General features: G+C 42.8%; 1 protein-coding gene across 4 annotated transcripts in view; it reads left to right on the top strand.

Moving 5' to 3' along the window:
• The window catches only part of AK4 (adenylate kinase 4), a 44452-nt gene extending 29318 nt beyond the window's left edge, over nucleotides 1-15134 (top strand). For all 4 annotated transcript variants that reach the window (XM_038414569.2, XM_043491259.1, XM_043491261.1 and 1 more), the window contains 3 exons: nucleotides 3887-4059; nucleotides 4831-4949; nucleotides 7738-15134. In XM_038414569.2, the coding sequence (XP_038270497.1) occupies nucleotides 3887-4059; nucleotides 4831-4949; nucleotides 7738-7852 (407 nt within the window). In that variant the 3' untranslated portion in view covers nucleotides 7853-15134. The remainder of the gene's footprint in view (nucleotides 1-3886; nucleotides 4060-4830; nucleotides 4950-7737) is intronic.
• Nucleotides 15135-17425: the final 2291 nt, after the last annotated feature.

The following is a 17425-nucleotide window of genomic DNA, read 5'->3' as shown; positions in this document are numbered from 1 at the left end:
CCAGGCTCTTAAGCCTTCTCTAGTATGCGTGCGCACGCGCGCGCACACACACACGGCTACACCCTGCCTCCCAAAGACACAGACACTGAGATCAGCTGTGGGAAGACTCAGTTTAAGGGACTTGCCCTAACACTCAGGTGTCCACCTCCCTTGGAGTGTAGACTCAAAGGTATATTGTCTTGCGCTGTAGAGAAATCTGTACAACGTTAGCTCATAAATTCGGCCCCTCCTTCAGTGTGGAGGAAGATGTGCACAACTACTCTCCCTCCCCCCCTTAGAAATTACAGAAACTGGGTTTAATAATAAACAAAACAAATGTTATTAACTATAAAAGGCAGGTTTTAAGTGATTAAAGGGGTAGTGAACAGAAATAAAGCAGATTACTGAGCAAATCAAAACACGCAAGGATACAGACTAACTCGGCTGCTACTCTGAAACCTGTCAAAACACGCAAAGTAATTTCTCACCCTAAATGTTGAATTAGGTGGGATGCAGAGTTTCTGTAGCTCAGAGTTTATTTCTTCTTAGAGACTCTACCCCGTCTCAGTCTGGACTCCCCTGCCTTTCCATTCAGGTTAGTTTCTTTTGTCCCTTCAGGTTCTTTCAGCAGTCCTCCTTCTTGGGTAAGCCATGGAGGGGAAAGTCTGGAATGCCTTCTCTCCCAGCCTTAAATAGAATTTACATCAGGTGGGAAGCCTTTTGTTTCCCAAACTTGACCTCCCCATCCTGTCAGTGGAAAATTACTAGAAGTCCAAGATCGTGTTTAGTACCATGTGGCAGGACCACTTGACCTAGTAGTGTTACAGTTAGTCCCAAGACAAGTCTCAGGAAGGAGAGAGATTAGTATCTTCATAGTTTTGTTGTTTCTTCCTAATGGGCCACCAGGGCTATGATGGCGGGTTGATCTCAAATACACACACAGCTGTAAGTGTTATAGTCAATATTCCTAATTTCAGATACAGAAATGATACAAACACACAAATTGGATAATTGCATTCAGTAAATCATAACCTTTCCAGTGATATCTTACATGAGCCATCTTGCATAAAGTATAGCTGTTATTTCATATCCATATCATAAGCATATTTTCATAAAGAATATGGAGTGTAACGTCTCAATGCCCATAACTGGGAATGAGGTTTGCACTAGGGAACCCTGTTTGGGGGAAGGGATGAAGCATGTACATTTAGTTGTGTGTTTTGTTTTTAAAGTAGCTAGGCTATATGACTAGGAAAGAAGGTTCTCAATTACTGTCACACTCTTGGATGAATAGGTATTAGTTACTCAGAATTCGGCTTTAGTAGTGCAAGGGGAAGGTGCACTTGGAATGAGAATTGTGCTAGCAGTAAGTACCAACTCCTCTGGTATTAGGAATCTCAATCGGTGGGGTTAAATGAAATTGTTGCTAGGGACCAAGTATGATTGAAGCCAGGACATTTTGTGTGAAGAAAACTTCTCCCATGGTGGTGAGGAGGTAGGCATGCCAGGCTGAAAGGTTTCCTTTGAACATATCCATTCCTTGGAACTTTAAAATATTTTTTCCTCTCAGACATGGCAATTAAAATGATGACTGTGCTTCTTCTGTCTGATTATATGTGAGGCAGGATGGGATTTGCAAGGAATGGAAATATCCAGTAGCCTGCAAAAATTGAGCTGTATAGCACCTGCAGTGTACTTACAAGACCTATACTAACATTTAAAGCAGAGGTGGGCAAAGTACGGCCCGCAGGCTACATCTGGCCCACAGAACCGTCCTGCCTGGCCCTTGAGCTCCCAGCCAGGGAGGCTAGCCCCCAGCCCTGCCTCTGCTGTTCCCCTCTCCTCCGCAGCTTCAGCTCGCTGCACCACCCGCGCTCTGGCCCGCTGTTCCTGCTGGGCCACACAGCAGCGTGACTGGCTCCAGCTGGGCGGCAGGGCTGCGAGCTCCTGCCGCTCTGAGCGGCATGGTAAGGGAGCGGGGGGTGGTTGGATAAGGGGCAGGGGGTTCCGGGGGAGCTGGGATGTGGGTAGCGGGTGGGGCAATCAAGGGACAGGGAGCAGGGCGGGTTGGATAGGGGGTGGGGTCTTTGGGGCGGTTAGGGGTGGGGAGTCCGGGGGGGGGGCAGTCGGGGACAAGGAGCAGGGAGGGTTGGATGGTTCTGGGGTGGGCAGCTGGATAGGGGTGGGAGTCCCAGGGGGCCAGTCGGGGGGGGGGGTGGACAGGCGTCGGGGCGGTTGGGGACGGGGGGGCTGGATAGGGTGTGGGGTCCTTGGGGGCAGTTAGGAGTGGGGGGTCCTGGGAGGGGGCGGTCAGGGGACAAGGAGCGGGGGGGTTGGATGGGTCGGAGTTTCTGAGGGGGGCAGTCGGGGTGGGAAGTGAGAGGGGTGGATAGGGAGTGGGGGCCAGGCTGGGGAGGCACAGCCTTATATGCTTAAATGGCCAGAAAAGTCACTGCTGAGTTACCTGAGGGAAGTCCCCTTTCTTCTTCTTCAAAGGTCCCTCTGCAACACACTTAACCTCAAGTAAAACGGAGCTTGAGATAGAGACTTGGAACCCTCGTAATTCTTCCAATGCCCTTCATCTGTAGGCTTCCTTACTATTCCCTTTTTCAGAAAAACGGTGTGCTCCACTATTACTAAGAACTTAATTGCCACGGTATAGGAATGTGACCTAATCATCCCATTACTTAATTTCTTGGCCCAGGGGGACCTGTTGCTGATCTCCATTCTTGTCAAGTCCAATAGATGTGTAACTAGCTGATTAAGTTGCATAGTTTTTACACTATTAGGGGTTGATCCTGTGAAGTGGGGTGCATCCTCAATTCCTATTGATTACAGTGGCCGTTCAGTACCCTCAGCACTCCAGTGGCTGTCAGATTAAGACCCAACAGTTTGATTCTTGAAATCAGTGGCAAAGCTTCCATTAAGTTTGCTTATGCAAGATCAACACCTTCATGAATAAACAAAACCAGGCCCTGAGAGCAGCATGCTTCATGCATCTCTGATGTGGTACCGCATGCTTTGTACACTATGCTGCATGCATCACTAGTTGAATTGCACAGCTCAAGATTGACAAAATTTTCATGATGGAAATAGGTCTATTTCATTAGTATTGTTCTTGGGACTATAGATTGACCCTAAAGGTGGGGTCATTTCTTCCCTTGAGCAATTAATCATCTACAAGAGTCAAGATTCCCTCCAGCCCTTCCTCCCTCCTCTTCATGTGACTTGGAGAATAGGACATGCAATACTTGGGGCGTCTTCCCTTCCCTCCCCCTCCCGGAGATCTTGCTGCCTCTGTTATACTTGGCATTGGCGTATCTCAGTACTTATACAGCTTGCTTTCCATTCACAAATTTTGAATGTGTTTACCCTTGTAACATCCTTCTGAAATAGGGATGTATTATCCCAGTTTTACAGATGGGAATCTGAAGCACAGAGATTAGGTGACTTGGCCAAAATGTCACCGATGCAGTGCTGGGAATTGATCCCAGATCAGAGTCCCAGCATTCTATTCATTGTACTTCAGAGCTATTTGCAGGTAGTCAGTCAAGTCAACAGTTAAGAACTTGGGTACACTGGGTGGTCATATGAAGCTTTAAAGGTGAACCTACCTTGTATCGACTTGTATTCAACAATTAACAGATATTATGCATGCAACAAAGTGGCCTGTGTAAGGCATGGAGTGTAAATTTTTGTGTTTGTGTTAATTTGTTTTAAGTGTACATCTGTTCGAAGCCTCGAATACTTATTGCTTTTGCTGTAACAGAGTACTGGCGGTTTTCAACACCAGCACTGATATTGTGAAACCGTTCTTCACCATCCAATAAATATTAGTTGCCTTTGTTAGTTCATGTGGCGTGAGTTTGTTTGTGTTTTCCTCTCTCTTCTCCTCCATCCCGTTCAGGTTTTCCTAGGACACTGGTGCAAGCTGAAGCACTTGACAGAATCTGTGACCTGGATCTAGTGATCAATTTAAACATCCCATTCGAGACGCTAAAAGATCGTCTAAGCGCTCGTTGGATTCACCCAGCTAGTGGAAGAGTGTATAATAGGGAGTTCAACCCACCTGATGTACATGTAAGAGACTTTACCACATTAAAGACTAATTTAGCTGGAGAAAATTTAAATCTACTTCTAGATTAGTGAAGATGTCTCCACTTGAGAATGCCTTATTAGTCTTTTTTTTTTTTTTTTTTTTTTTTTAAATATTAGGGGGAGAAATCCTATTATACTCTAAGTACTGAATGCATGGGAGTTGAATTCTTCTTGCTAGATAAGTTTTAGAAAACTAGTTAGGTTTTTCATGCTCGGGGGCCTTAAGAGGGCAGCTGAAAGATTGTGTGCAAGGCTGTTTACAATCGGACAAGATTTATTTAGGAAAATGAGATTTGTTAATCATGGGAAAAGAAAATGTCCTACTATAATTACTGTGGTCCAGAATACCAGTGTGTTTTATTGTGCAGTCCTGGCACAAATGATTATCTTGGGAGTTATGCAAGCTAGCACACAGATGCCATTGTTATCAAGGGAGAATACAAGGTGTCTTACAGTAACTGGTACTAGTATCATAGATCAATGTTAATTATCCCTTTAACTCAGATTTTTATCTACTGTGTGTGTGTGTGTGTGTGTGTGTGTGTGTGTGTGTGTGTAAAATTATATATATATATATATATATATGAGTAAGTAAAGTGTCTTGCAGTGATATCATCTGACATGAATGCAAGTTCTTTATAGCTGGCCAGATTCTATCTTCAGTTACACCCATATAACCCCCATGGCTCACTGTGTGTGGCACTGGTTTAATCTGGCACAGTGTTCATGATGTATTGTTTGTCTTGTACACAGGGGATCGATGACATCACGGGTGAACCATTAATCCAACGGGAAGATGATAAACCTGATGCTGTTGCTGCTCGGCTAAGAAAATACAAAGAAGCTGCAAAGCCAGTAATAGAATTATACAAGTGAGTTTGAACACACGCAAATAATACAGACCCTGCCTGTAAAAATAAGTGCTAATTTTTCATCTCCACAAGTCTGTTCTTGGCTTGCTCAAGGAGATCTTGATGTGGCCTCTCCCAAGTAAAATTGTGTATGTGTTAAGATTTTTGGCCTGGCCATAATCAGCAGCCATATGCTATACCTTTTGGGGCTGAATTCAGGGCCCCACTCGAGTGGTGTATGGGAGGTGTAAAGAACTCTCCCAGAACAGGAGCAGTGTAGCGGTAGTGGAAGGGGTAAGTCTGGGAGCAGAAATGATGTGTCTGTTGTACTCGGTGCTATGGGGATTCCTGGCTGCAGAGCAGCCCTGGAAAAGCTGCCTTAAATTAGAACTAACTCCAGGGCTGCTGTACCTTATGCCAGGGCCTGTTTCAAGCCCTACAGTACATAAGAATGGCTATACTGGGTCAGACGAAAGATCTGTCCAGCCCAGTATCCTGTCTACTGACAGTGGCCAATGCCAGGTGCCCCAGAAGGAGTGAACCTAACCGGTAATGATCAAGTGATCTCTCTCCTGCCAGAACTCAGGCAGTGAAATGTGATTCCTTTGCCTTTCTTTCTCCTCTGCTGCTGCTGGTTAGCTAGATTCTGTGCGCTCGCTTGCTTGCTCGCTCTCTCGCTCGCGCTCTCTCTTCTCTTTCTTTTCAGCCAAAAGCAGAGCCTGCCTTGGGTTCAGTTTAGGGGATGCGGCTAATTTTGCTGTTAAATTTAATTATAGGGAGATTCACCATTTCTCTGTTTTTATGTTTAATCTGCTGCGTAAGAACAGTTGACTCTTCAGTGTACATAGCGTTGTGTTTAGAAAGTTGGCTAACACATTTTTGGGTGCCGTCTAAATGATAAAGAATACAAATTATTACACATGTCTCTGAGAGAAGAATTGTATGTATGGTTTTTAATCTAGATTGATTGATTGATTTTTTTTTTTTAAAGGAGCTTTCTGTCTAGCTCCCTTCCCCCCCACCCCGCTTTGATCACCCCAGCTGTCAGCTTTAGATTGTGCTGGTGGAATCGCATGATTGCGATAGTCGTGTATCTGTAAGCAGATGTTTGAGAGGAATTGTGATCTATGGATTGGAGGATAAAGATGGAGCCATCTGTAAAATGGAAAGATCCCTACCTGTCTCTTAGGGATGCTGTGTATTTGATTGAAGCTGGAAGATTTTAAAATTAACATTTCTGATTCTTTTAACTTCTTTAGGTAGAGCCTCTCAAGCACTGGACAGTGAGAAAGATAAAAGCTTAGAGACACCAACAAAACAAAACCTGTGCATAAAGTGTAGCAAAAAATTAGTTTTAAGACTCCATTTAAGATAAATGGAGGTTAGTTACTTACTGAGAGTGGCAGCATGTTCCAGGCACAAAGACCACACCAGCTTTCTTTAAGAGCTAAAACAGACTCGTGGATTATATGTATTGTTGTTATAGTGCCTCGGAGCCCCAGTCATGAGCCAAGACGCCCTTGTGCTAGGTGCTGTACAAACACAACAAAGATGGTCCATTGTCCCAAAGAGCTTACAATCTAAGTATAAGACGAAAGACAACAGATGGGTATGGTGTCAGCGTGCTAGGCGGTGTTCTCAGCGCACCAGCTGCCTTCAAATGCAGTTTTATCGCATGAACAATGGGGGAAAGTGGAAAGGACTATCTCAACCCTCCATAGTTGTATGTACACTAGCAAATCAGACATTGGTGTACAGTGTACTAAAAAAAGGCTCAAGAAATTTTGGAAGAACTTATCCCACTAAAATTTTGAATGTGACTTACCAGCTACAGCTTCCTTCCCTGTAATTTTTTCATTTTATTGTTGTTTACCAGTACACATTTGGAGCCTGATGTAATAGGGCTAATCACATGAGTAAGATTATTCACATGCTTAAATATTTGTAGGACTGGCTCTTAAGAGAATGTGTTAATGTTCTTGCCTATGCGGTGATTATTTTGGGGCATGTTTTGTCATACTTGTCTTGCCTTGCTTTCAGCTCTGTGCTAACGATCTAGTGATTGAGACTGAACATTTGAAAGCAATGCAGCATTCAGTAACATTTTAAAAGTTGAAATAGTTATATGGAATGAAAAGGGACATGAAATACAGGGGACTGAGGCTCTAAGACACCCAGGACCTTAAGCATATGAGTAGTCCCACTGAAGCTTGTAAAATATTTAAAGTTCAGCACGTACTTTGATAAGTCTGAGGCTAAGGCTTTTACCTTGCAGTTGTTCTTCTGATGACACATCCATTGTAATGCGCTAGGAAATGTATTGTAATGAGCAAACCTGCACTGTAGAGGGACAGACTAGATAAATCTCTTGTATATAAAATGTAGTACACCCCTGTCCAAGATCCTAGGGACTTCCTGGGGACAGGTAGCTCAAGCTGCCACCCTTCCCACTGCAGCCACACTGCTATTTGTAGCACATATCTATCTGAGCTGGGAATTGCACCTTCCAGCTGCAATGTAGACATGCTTTAAGTATTGAAGAATCAATGAGTAGATTAGATGAACGTTAAGCATAATCAGCTTTTTGTTTCTACTATAAATTACACAGAGCTTACCAAAAATTTGACCTGAAACTTGACCTGCAATCTAGAATGGTTATTCAAGAGCTTAGGCTACATTCATTTTCATTGGTCATGCTCCTTCGCATGTGAAGGCATCTGTTCTTGATCACAGACACTGCATAGTCCTAATGTGTTCCAGAATTTTCAATCAAATTATACTGACTTCTAATCTTAATTATATTTTTCAGGAGCAGAGGTATCCTACACTCATTTTCTGGGACAGAGACCAACAAAATCTGGCCTTATGTTTACACTCTGGTTTCCAACAAGGTCCGGCCTGTCCATTCCAAAGAAGCTAATTAACCATCTTATGTAAAGGATCAAGAATTTAATACGGTTGTTCATTTTGTTTCTCTGTGCCGTATTGGTGTTGTGCCCAGTTAGAGGATAGTACAATGTCTAGAACAACTTCTTGGGTTTACTGGAGTCTACAGTTCTGGAAATGCAGTTACAGCCAGTGTCAGGGTGGAAAAGAACTCTTTCTGTAAAAGGTGAAGTCTGCTGGAGTAAGTTCTAGTTTTCATGCTACAAAATATTGCTGATGTGATCCGGGAACCCTAATCAATGATTCAGACTTAGATATACTCTTCAAGTCTGTCTAACCTGTCATGGTTCCCTCCCACTTATCCCTGAATCCATGTATATATGCAATGTGCTGCACCATTGCTCCACAACACCCTTTTCCTTGAGCTAACTCTACATAGCAACTTCTTTATTTTCTCTGAGAAATAAAAACCCTAAATGCAGACTTTGACCCCATGGGGAATCAGTGAGTAACATGGAAAATATTTACATTGCAAAGCTCAAATGTGAAGACAACATGTTCAGTATTAATAAACATAGAAGAAAAAAAGTTCTGGAGGTTAAATATATACTTGTGCTGTCCTCAAAAAAAATAAAAATAAATGCTGCTATATGTTCTAGTTTTCACTAAGTGGTGTAATGTATGCCAACCAATAGACCAGGAAACTGAGTAAGCCTAAGTTTGTCCATGAGAAATGAGTTACACTAGTCTGTGCTTTGGTTGTTTATAACTTTAACACTACAAGATATGGGCATAGTATATTAGTTTGTCCCAAAGTTTTATTCTAATGTCTTTTTTGTAATTTTATCTGGAAAAAGTTCATTGTATCTATCTATTCTGCCTTTATAACGGAGGTTCTTTCTTCTCTCGGTATACAGGGGCCATTCTGGGGGGAAATACCCTTAGCAGGGGATTACTTTTTCACATAATGAAGGAACACTTTAGGATCTGGTCCTTCAGGTCTTACACAGACACAATTCTCATTGACATCTGTTAGTTATGCACATGTGTTGGATGGCAAGAGTCGCAACCAATTGGTGGTATTTAAGCACTTTGTGAATCAAAAGCAATTGTTTGTTCTTGTACATTCCTTGATAGTCAGGCAAAACTGACTGGTACTTTCTGTACACGTTGTTGTAGCTGTGTTGGTCTCAGGAGATTAGGGAGACAAGGTGGGTGAGGTAATATCTTTTTTATTGAAAGTTGGTCCACTAAAAGATAATGCTTCACCCGCCACCTGAGGTTATGTACAGTTAAGCATGCAGCTCACTTGCCAGAAACATTTCCAAGCACTGAACAAAACACTGCATTTTTCTAGAGGTGTCTCGATTTTTACATAGGCTTTTTTCTCTGTTCAGATTTTTAGTTTCTGGTTACAGCTAATGGAATGGGAAAGCTTTACTGTAATATTTTTTTTTTGTCCTCTGAAGACATTAATTTCCAGTTTACAGCTACAGCTGCAGTGATCTGAAACACTGTGAACTACTAGTGATTCTTGTGGGGAGGAAATATAAGTGTTCCTGGATTGACAATGTTACATGTGAATGAATTTGTTGTTAACAAACACCTTTTAAGGTGTATGAAATCTCTTCCTCACTTTCCTTTGTTCCTATTTTCATGTGTTGAGTCATGAAGCTAGATGTCATGGTGGCTTTTCTAAACTGGAATTACTGTAAATTTGTTTGACTTGATCTTTAATACTTACAGTACCTAATTAACGGGTGTGATTTACCTCGTAAGGCCATGTCTCCTTAAGTTGCCTTATTTTATAAGCTATTTAAGAAAAACCAAGATTGTGTATTTTTGAGAAATAAGATGGATTTTACAGAATAGCCTTTAGAGAACTTTTTACCAAGCTGTTTCAGTCACATAGCTTGCTACAGTCCACAGTAACCGACTAGAAGAGCTACCTCCATATTACAATAGACCGGTGGTTTTCAAACTTTTTTCCCCGCGGACCATTTGAAAATTGCTGAGCGTCTCTGTGGACCACTTAATGATCTTTACAAATGTTTTTTGTACCGTTAACTAACTATTGTAAAGCGCTTTGGATAAAAACGCTATCTTAAAAAAAAAACCTTAATTTTTATTCTACAAATAAAAGCACACAACTCATATTTTAATATGTTGTCTTACCTTCCCTCCACCTCCCCACCCCCCTGCTGTGGCAGCCCCCGAGCTGAGGCTGGGAAGGAGGGGGGGGATCTCTCCCTCTTTTCCACTGTGGCAGCCCCTGAGCTGAGGCTGGGAAGGAGGACCGCCTCTCCCCAGCAGCCGCAGCCCTGGACCTGGGGAAAGTCGCCTCTTTCTCTGGCCACAACACATCCTTGCACGTCCCAAATTCCCCCCAAGGCCACCACCTCTCCTTACATGTGCGTCTTCTCCAGGGTTCAGGCACCTAATTAGTGGAGCCAATAGCCGTAGCGTAGCCAGGAGGGGAGCAGGGGGAGCAGCCCCTCCCCCTCTGAGCACAAGTGGCACCTTTTTTAATTTTTACTCACCCGCCACTGTTCTGGGTCTCTGGCAGCGGGGGCCTTCACGCACTCCGGCTCGGCTGGGGCCTTCATGCGCTCCAGGTCCTTGGCGGCATTTCAGCGGCGGGGGCCTTCAGTGCCGTCGAGGACCTGGAGCGCTGCCCAGTGAGTACAAGCGGTCGGCACTTTTTTTTTCTTATGTCCTGCGCGGCTCCACTAATTGGTGGGTGGCCCTTCATTCTCTTGTGTGCGTCTGCCCAGATGTGTACCTTAGGGAACTATCCGCAGACCACCTGAATGGAGCTCGCGGGCCACGGTTTGAGAACTATGCAATAGAAAACTTGATTAATTACAACAGTTAACAAGCCGGGCAAGTGTCTGCTGCTGAAATGTCACCATTCCTGCTTTTTGCTCTTGAAAATGCACTCCTGAAGAGTGGCTATAAGTTTGTAGGGGAAGGATTCTTAGGTGGAACTTACTTTGGCTTTCTGAGGCCTGGGGAGATTTGTCTGAGTAGAAGTCTTCTTTTTTTTTTTTTTCTTTTTTTAAAGTAAAGTCATCCTACTTTAATGTTTTTTCCCAGCCAGGAAGATGCTAATGTTTGTCTTGGCATTCTTTTGTGATGGGAAGACATGAGTTATCAGTATGTTCGCATCCTCCCTTCTTTTGTACCACTCACATTACATTTGGCCTAGTAGTGCACTAGATTTCCACCAGCCTTATCCTGGATTCCATTTTCTTCCCTATAAATCGTGGCCCCCTCCTGCTCCTGGCAGTAGAAGGCACACTCTGGCAGTCCCAGAGTATTGCAACCAGTCGGCCATTGTCATCAGTAGCCCATCAGACAGGCAGGCATCCTGTGACCATTTGCGTGTTAGCCATGATGATACTGAGCAGTATTGCACAGTACGATTTCTTACTGGGGACTGTTGCATTCACAGTAGTATAATTAGAAAGTTGGACCCTATTTTGATTATAGAACCACTATGCAATGTGGTGAGGTCAGTGCCTTCCTAATTGGAATGCATGGCTTTGGACTGGGATCAGACAGCTTTCTAAATGTCTTCCCTTTCTAAGTGAGACAAAGCAGAACTGCATTGATGTGGTATGAAAAAGCTGAGTGAAAAACCCTAATGGCCTGAACTGATCTCTCCACTTGTGTATGAGGCAGGGTTTTGAGGTGCGTAAAGGGAACAACCTAGAGGACATGAAGATGTGTGTGCAACCCTTCCTGGGAACCCATGTTATGCACCAGGATACGTATCAATCCATAGGGTTTTGGGGACAGGGCCAAGAATGGGAGATGTAGCAGCAGTTATGGATCTGCCAGGTTGGGAGGCCTGGTTCTCAGCTGCCTATCCATTCTCCCCAGTTGCCTTCCACTGAAAGTAATGATCTAAAGGAGGCACTGAGGAGTTCTAAGGCCTGCTCTCAATGGGAGACATCCCACTGATTGGAGCGGAGCAGAACTGAATTACAGGGCTAACCAGGTTCTCAACCAGGTGTGGGAGGACAGGAAGAGCATGTGGGAGATCTGTGCTAACTGTATGGGTGGGGAGGTCCTTGAAGAGATCTACCATCCATCTAGTTAAAACCAACTTCTAATGGTTGGTTCTTTCCACTAACAGGACTGTACTCTAAACAAAAGAAATGGCTTAAATTCATAATATATGTTAGTAACAAAAGGAGTTATTTGAAAGTAAAACTGTTGCTTGAAGAAACAAATGAGGCTCCTGGAAAACCTCTTCTTTCGCAAAGGGGTTAGGTAAAGGGTATTTAAATTATTTTAAAATATGCTAATGTAGGGACAGTGGGAGTTGCTTGTGTGCACATCTCTGACTTTTAACGCTGGTGTGCTCCACTCACTGCATGAGACAGACCACTGCTGGATTTCTAGCCATGTTAGGAATCGCATATGCTGTAGTAGTCCCTGTTTGTTGCCATGAGTGTCTGTTCTGTGGGATGAGGACCACCAGAAGGGAAGGTGCTAGGGCAGGAGTCTTCTGAGCACTCGCATTCCCACATGCTACTGAGAAGTATGATGGAGGGAGTGCTGGGTCTGGGAGATGTATGGATGGAGCCCTTGAAAAGCGGCTGCTGTAGGAGGTGGCGAAGAGAATAAATGTGACCGGACTAAAAATTCCTAATATCTGAAATAAACTTTATCAAAGTTGCTAAACTGATGCAACTGTAGAGTAGGAGGAAAACACTGATGGAAAAATAAGTGTGTGGGAAGGGATGCATTTGAGAATATTTTCTGTTTGCCAATAGGTGTTAAACTCCTGTTGGAAATGCTGTGTAATCTCCATTTTAAGCAAGCATTCAAATCCAGCGTCTCATTTCACTGCCTTTACTGTCCTACCCTCCAGTGCCATTCAGGGGGATATATTTGAACAGTGTCATTTGGAGCTTTCATTTGTATCCATTATTTTATTTGTTTTTTGTCTCTGTATTGAACACATTCAGTGTTTTAAGAGTCTTCCTTGAGACCATTCTCCTTATCTTTATCAAAACCTACGAAAGTACAAATGCTGCTGTTTCCATTGTTTTTCAGGCTGTTGTATTTCATCAGACAAGAGGCTCTTTTGGGCATCCTATGCTGCATCTTTCCCCTTAGGGAAATTTATTCTTCTAGTTATGTAAGATGAATGGCTTAGAACAACATTTGGACATGCTAGAGCCACAACAATTCCTAGATGGATGGAGACATACACCTTTGAACTGTAGCTAGAACACCTTTCACTTTATTATGCCCCCCCCCACTCTCTCCATTAGTAGCCGTAGCCATTTTTACATGCGTGTAGAATATTTCATATTGTGCTTTATAAACATTAATTAGTCCCCAGGCAGTTCATGCTGCCCCTATTTTGCAGATGGAGGTATGTGACTAGCCAGAGGTCACTTGCTGACTTTGAGTGTGGGGCTGTAATCCTGTGCTGAGTGCATTGGACTACGTGTGTGTAACATTCTGCTGAAGAAGTGACAGAACTACCTTTTGGAGGTGCGTCCATGTCCTGTTCCCCTGCAGTAGCTGCAAACTCCATTCTTGGTGGCCTTTCTTCTGCAAACTTTTTTTTTTTGTTAGGTTTCCTGTAAAGTTACTGAGAAGATAATTGTTGAATGTCCAGGTTGTGCATTGATCATAGGACTGGAAGGGACCTCGAGAGGTCATCTAGTCCAGTCCCCTGCATACATGGCAGGATTAAGTATTATCTAGACCATCTCTGACAGGTGTTTAAAAATCTCCAGTGATGGAGATCCCACAACCTCCCTAGGCAATTTAGTTCAGTGCTTAAGCACCCGACAAGAAGTTTTTCCTAATGTCCAACCTAAACTTCCCTTGCTGCAATTTAAGCCTATTGCTCCTTGTCCTATCCTCAAAGGTTAAGAACAATTTTTCTCCCTCCTCCTTGTAACAGCATTTTATGTACTTCAAAACTGTTATCACGTCCCCTTTTAATGTTCTTCGATTTTAAATTCACTGATACTATCTCCACCGCTGGCAGTTTTAAAATCTAGATTGTATGTTTTTCTTAAATACATAGTCTGGAAATTTTATTTGGGTGAAGTTCTATGGCCTGTGTTATGCAGGAGGTCAGACTAGACGATCACAATGGTCCCTTCTGGCCTTGGAATCTGTGAATCTATGAAAATAGCAATCTCTATTCTTTGTGGCATCTACAAACTTTTTTAATGTCAATTTTTAAAAGAGTTGTAAATTCTTTACATCAATTTGACACCTGATCACCTTGGGGATAATACTATATTTACATACCACAGCAGGGCATTGGTGGATCAACATAAAGCACTATACAAATATGAAGTGTTGTCTATTCCAAGAGTTGGCACTCACAGCATGTGCATTCCTCAGGGTTTATTAATGATGCTGTGGGTTGGAGTGGTAGTGATTGACTTCAGGAAGTATGCGAACACCAATACACTACACATGGTTGCACTGTCATTTCAGCACTAGGTTTTTTTAAGTTTGAGTTTGTAAAATGGCTGCCACACCTGTTTAGTGCAAAGCAGAATTCAGGAGACCCTGAATTGGGATAGGAACCCCAAAACTCACTTGAAACTAGGTACAACCTGGCAATCTGTCAAATCCAACAATTTATGATGATCCCTCTCATCCCAGAGTCCAGCTCTACCTTTTTAGTTGTCTACACTGTGTGCAAAGGGGTGGGGTGTTTGGAGTGTAGTTAAAGGGATGGAATGGATGTGTGTGTTTACCTTAGAACTGCAATGGGAGGGCTTGTTAGAGGTTTTAGGTCCTAAATAAATCCACTTTTTTTTAGGAGAGGAACAGCCTAGTTTTACAAGGCATGTACTCATTAAATATTGGTGTGCAAATTATCTATAGATACTTGTACTGTGTTTTTAAAGAATGGATCAAATCATTGCAGAGATAAACATCTTCAATTTGAACTGCATACCATCCCACTGCACTTGGGTCACACAACCTACCTATGTTAATTGTTTTACTTCAGCTTTCTCCTACTGTCTGAATCTTCCTGTCAGAACACAACACAATTCCCCACTTCATCCCCTGACTTTGGTACTTTACTGTGAATCTTATGCATGGTATTTTTTTTTTTTAAAGTGGTGACAGTTTTGTAATAACTGGGGTTTGGAGGAGGAGGTTTCCTCTGTCTGTCCTCTCTCCTTAGGAACCATTTGGTATTTGTATGTTTGCTGATGGCTGGAAATGTAACAGCGAGTTTATTCTTGGATGGTCTCGTCCTTGGAGAATCACTACAGCTATATTGCCATTTGATATATGTAAATTTTTTTTTCCCTGCTTCTACCTGTTTTATGTGGTGTTTAATTTGTGGCAAGACCTGGCACTAAGATCACACTCTTTGGTGAGCACCAGCTGTGTACTTGCTCCTGTGTGTGCAGAAGGAGACAATCCCTGCCTCTGGGATCTTGCAATCTATGGCCTCTGTCCTGCAAACTTCTCTACATGTGCACTTTTTATTTTTAATTTTCCACTGGGGATTTAAAGATCTTAGCTTGGCAATTTGAAGATGGAAACACCTGGATCAGTGCAGAGATGTATTCATACTTTTGGCAGGATGAGTTTACAGGGGCATTTTGGGAAGGTAATGTTGTCAGCAAACAAAGAACTTAAGGTTGAGGGGAGATATGATTGCTCTCTATAAATATATCAGAGGGATAAATACAGGAGAGGGAGAGGAATTATTTAAGCTCAGCACCAATGTGGACACAAGAACAAATGGGTATAAACTGGCCACCAGGAAGTTTAGACTTGAAATCAGATGAAGGTTTTTAACCATCAGAGGAGTGAAGTTTTGGAATAGCCTTCCAAGGGAAGCAGTGGGGGCAAAAGATCTATCTGGTTTTAAGATTCTACTCGATAAGTTTATGGAGGAGATGGTATGATGGGATAATGGGATTTTGGTAAGTAATTGATCTTTAAATATTCAGGGTAAACAGGCCAAATCCCCTGAGATGGGATATTAGATGGATGGGATCTGAGTTACCCAGGAAAGAATTTTCTGTAGTATGTAGCTGGTGAATCTTGCCCATATGCTCAGGGTTTAGCTGATTGCCATATTTGGGGTCGGGAAGGAATTTTCCTCCAGGGCAGATTGGAGAGGCCCTGGAGGTTTTTCACCTTCCTCTGTAGCATGGGGCATGGTTGACTTGAGGGAGGCTTCTCTGCTCCTTGAAGTCTTTGAACCATGATTTAAGGACTTCAATAGCTCAGACATGGGTGAGGTTTTTCATAGGAGTGGGTGGGTGAGATTCTGTGGCCTGCGCTGTGCAGGAGGTCAGACTAGATGATCAGAATGGTCCCTTCTGACCTTAGTATCTATGAACTTGCTTTTTGGGGTAACTCCTTCCTCTGCCCCTCTAATAGTAATACATCCCTCTGCTCCTGGTTATTGTGTCTCTGGTTGCTTAATTATTTTTCCCCAATGACTGAGTGAGCAAGAGCAGTGCATGGTTGGTTTTATGGATTTTTTTTTTTTAAATGGGGGTAGTAATATGAGGAGGCATCTTGAGTTTAAAAAGCCTGTACAAAAGAAGAATCTGATTACAAATTTTTTACTTTCCCATTTGTTTGTGAATGCCCATTTCCTTACAGGAATAAACACTCTCACCCAAACACTTTCTTCACCTATCCCCTTCAGCAAGGCTGTCTGTGTTCAATCAGTTATCATTGGTATGGTCATTAAATTCTAAGCCTAGATACTACAAGTCTGGGTTACATTTTTGCCTTATTCAAACCTGTCCCCCAATTCCTACCATGTTACCTTCCATTCCATTTAATGTATAAAACAGGGCTCTTCTCTGGCCAGCAGGCATTACTACAGAGCATTTCATCCGAGGTCTGATTTTTTTTCAGAGGTGATTAGCATCCACATTCTCCATTGACATCAATGGGAATTGCTGGTGCTCGGAACCTCTGAAATTCATTAATAACCTTAATTTCAAGAGCAACAGCCTGATATTTCAATATGCATCTGCTCCCTTCCTAGTGCTTAGCACTCTCTTACTCACCAAGATTGCTTAAAGTAGAGTCACTTTGTTTGTTCAGTCGAACCAGATTTGTACAAGTCCTTGCTGTTTGTGGAATACTGTGGTTTAGCTTCCCTCCCCTGTGAATTCCATGTGTACAATCAAGCTGCATGAAAAGCAAATATTTACTAATTTAACTTTACTGCTTGTATTCTACTTAGTTCATTGTTCCTTTTGGCTATAATGTTTCTCAGAGCTGGGTCTTTGGGCCCCTCTAAAAGCCCATGAGGTCTTCTCAGATTTGGGAGAACTGGATATGTACAGGAGATTCCAGTTACAGACACAGTTTCTAGCCTGTTTTTCCTTTGCACATGTAAAGATATAAATTGAAAGGAAACTTCACTTTCATTTCTGCAGCTAGGAGCTGGAGGGAAAGCTTCAGTTCACTAGCCAGATTCACAAGGACAGTGAGTCAGTATTTAACAGGAGGTTTGGCAAAACCGGGAGATGTGACTTGTCTGTGGTGCTCTGCCCAAAGTTTCACTGGGAACTGAGTACATTGTGTAGGAGCAAAGAAAACAAAGAACAATTTAATGCCATTTCTATCGC

Source organism: Dermochelys coriacea, chromosome 8, assembly GCF_009764565.3.
Source record: "Dermochelys coriacea isolate rDerCor1 chromosome 8, rDerCor1.pri.v4, whole genome shotgun sequence".
In the NCBI taxonomy this organism is placed as follows: domain Eukaryota; kingdom Metazoa; phylum Chordata; order Testudines; family Dermochelyidae; genus Dermochelys; species Dermochelys coriacea.
The sequence above is the reverse complement of the archived record's forward strand: the minus strand, read 5'-3'. Positions and strand labels throughout refer to the sequence as shown.